Source organism: Solenopsis invicta, chromosome 12 (assembly GCF_016802725.1).
Source record: "Solenopsis invicta isolate M01_SB chromosome 12, UNIL_Sinv_3.0, whole genome shotgun sequence".
NCBI lineage: Eukaryota > Metazoa > Arthropoda > Insecta > Hymenoptera > Formicidae > Solenopsis > Solenopsis invicta.
The window spans coordinates 6,907,622-6,910,875 of NC_052675.1; the positions used below are offsets into that span (position 1 = coordinate 6,907,622).

Below are 3,254 nucleotides of genomic sequence, written 5' to 3' on the forward strand. Positions count from 1 at the left end.
GCAGACGTCTATGCAAAATTGATTTGCAATCAACTCTGAAAGCCTGATTTGGATGAATCGACTTTTACAGTCGACATATGGATAGTTGTGCTGTTAGGCAATGTAGAGATTCAGCAGAAAATTTAGTAACATCGCCCAACTTTAGTTTGCTAAATGCGGATGAATAATTATGGATGAGTTAAATTAATATATTATTATACGCGAATATTCTGCCTTGGCTCTTTATTGCTATTATTTTATTAAAAAATTATGATGCAATGTTTCCGGAATATTACTGGCATATGCCATGAGATGTTGCAGGCATATTGTTAATTTATGTTTCTGCAATGTCTCCGTAATATTGCGTTGCAATCTGCAACATTGTAACATTGCTGCAATTTTCTGTGCTGTATTGGTGTATATATATATATATATATATATATATATATATATATATATATATATACGTTTATAAAAACGATAAGAATCATACATTGTTATATAGATTTACCTAATATTTCCAATTCGTCTACCAATCTCGCTGCTCTAATCACCTCAGGACCACGAGCGACTCCTTCTTTTTTCTGTAAAATTTATTTGTATTTTAGTTGCAAAATATAACAAAAGATAGAGAAAGATTAAACAGAAGAAAGCCCAGATATTTAATAAAAAAGAATTTAGAAAAATTAAAAGATTGAGAAAGAAATTAGGGCGCTAGTTTTTTGAATGTAGTAATATAGAGGAAGTAAATAAATTGCAAATATATTTGCTTGATGAAAGTTATAGGAATTTTATGTTTTGTTAAGACGTGATAGATTATAAGGGACAATACATAGAATGTTATAGAATATAAAATATTGGCAAACATAAGATAAACAGATTTATATCAGTTACAGCGGTTCTTAGTGATGAATAATGATTTTTAATTGTTAAAATAAATTTTTAGTTTATTCAAACTGCGCGTAGCATATTTGTAGGATTTGAAACACAGTTATGAAACAAACATATTTAACACTTAAACACTTTAAAAGCATTTATAAAATCCCCTCCTTCTCAAAAAAAAAAAACTAAAAAGTTTATTATAAAAAATAATATCTAGCCAGGATTCGAGTCTAGATTTCCCTACGTGAGGCATCCTACCAAATCAACTACCGAGGCACAATATATTAGTTCAAAGAAATAGGGGGAGAAATAAAAAAATTTAATATTGCTTGTGGGATGAGGATTTAGACACAACAAGAAGTAATTTATCGAGGGAAATACGAAAAGAGTTATAACGAATTGAAAAAGAGAGAGAAGAAAGATAAGGACAAAGTTGTAAGATAGGAATTGTGTAATATTATAATAATATAATTAGGCAATATACAATTATAGATCGTTAATAGATTGTTAGGTAAATTTAGCAATAAGAGAAGATTGAATAAGCAATAATAAGAATAGAATTAGTGGATTTTAATTAATCAGCAAATTTAAGGAATGTTATTCTACATGCATTCTATAAAATTTATTCATTTTTAAACAAACATTTTATATTTTCATATATTATTTCTACTAACCCTTTATTTGGAAAGTAAGGTTATTTGGAAAGTAAGGTCCGATTTCTTATAAAACCATCACAGATTTTTTCAAAAAAACTTTTTTTATTTAATTCCTTACATGTTTCTCTATTTTTCTACATAGTTTCCATATTTGTTTTCGGATCTTATTTTTTGAATAACCCTCATAAAACATGCATTATTTCATATTGAGACTAAAACTGTTTACTATTCATATTTTTTATATTTACCTGTCCTTTGTCAAAGGGTACTCCGATTATACCAACTTTTCCATTATAATAGCGAATACCCAGCTTACTAGAAATTGTGCGAGTTTTAACCAGCATATTCATCTTGAACTTTATATGTTTCCTTTGCCGCAGAGTTATTTGCCATTACATATAAGGAATAATCCGCGCTTTGACCTACAACTGCAGACTGATTCTGATATGGAAATCTTATTGACGTCATAGAATAAAAAGAGTATTAATGATAAACACGAGCACTAGATAAATACGTACATATGTATATACGTCATACATATTGTGTTTGTATACATATACACTACCATTCGTAAGTCGAATGAGTATTTGTGATTTTCTCACATTTTACAAAAAGTAAAAGAGTCTTTAAAAATTAAAAAAAATATGTTACTCAAGCATGTTATAACATTTTTCTTTTTTCTGTAAATTAACTATTTTTAAAGTTAAAAAACATTTTGTAAAAAAGAAATTTGATATTATTACGAAAAATTATGGCATTAATTTTATAAAAAAATATTAGGAAACTTACTTTAAAATAATTTTAAGTCTTATTTCCGATGGTTTATCAATTTACAACGTTTTGAAAAAAAATATTGAAAATATACTAATCATTCTGACGTCATTTTTATGTCATGATAACTTTTTATTTTTAGGATAGATTAACCCTTTCGGTGGTGCGCCCGCCATATGGCGTACGTCACTAAAGTGGTGCGCCCGCCATATGGCGTAAAGTATTAAAAAAACGTGAAAATCATACTGGTATCACTTAAAGCGGTATCTAGGTGTTTGTTTGATCGCTGATTGCAAATTTGACATAAAAACAAGCAAAAAACTTGCAGATTTCTACAGAAATTGTAGTAGTAGTATTAAATTATCTCCATTAATATAATTTTATTATGACCCCAAAGTGTATCGGAAGGAGACTGCAACGATGATTTTACACTTCATTTTTATGTATTTTAGTTTGGTTTTATTTTATTTTTTACTTGTTATTTCTTTTTTATTTAATTTTTAATTTTTTGACAATCCACCCTGTCTTACGAGCCAGTCCCTTAGGTAACGCAACGTATGATTCCGACACTGTATACTCATTCTCTTTTTGTCGAATACTCACGTGAGTATTCGACGAAGAAAGAATGAGTGTACAGTATTAGAATCATACGTTGCGTTACCTACCGATAAATACAAAGTTAACTTTTTCGAACTTTGACCCTAAATAACTTCTGAACAGGTGAACGTATCGACCAAAGATTTATGGTAAATAATTTCTTTGTTTATACCCTTTCAAACAATATACTACAATATAGAAAATTCCAAAATTTTTGACTGCCGTTTTGGACCACTCAGTTTGGCCCCTGTCTACCACTGAAAGGGTTAATAGTGTCGACAGTAAAAGGATTATGTATAAATATATGCATTTTTCAATATTTTTTTTTCTATAATTAAAAGTCTAAAAGTTTGTTTTGTAAAAACTATT

The 3,254-nt window shown here is 28.5% G+C and overlaps 1 protein-coding gene across 4 annotated transcripts in view; it reads right to left on the reverse strand.

The window, feature by feature from the left end:
- Positions 1–1,973, reverse strand: part of LOC105201080 (arginase, hepatic) — a 51,949-nt gene extending 49,976 nt beyond the window's left edge. For 2 of the 4 annotated variants that reach the window (XM_039455729.1, XM_039455730.1), the window contains exons 1-2: positions 1,766–1,973; positions 491–563 (exon numbers count right to left, since the gene is read on the reverse strand). In XM_039455729.1, coding sequence (XP_039311663.1) covers positions 491–563; positions 1,766–1,867 — 175 coding nt within the window. In that variant the 5' untranslated portion in view covers positions 1,868–1,973. The remainder of the gene's footprint in view (positions 1–490; positions 564–1,765) is intronic. The other 2 variants (XM_039455727.1, XM_039455728.1) reach the window with 2 other exon arrangements.
- Between the last annotated feature and the right edge of the window lie 1,281 nt (positions 1,974–3,254).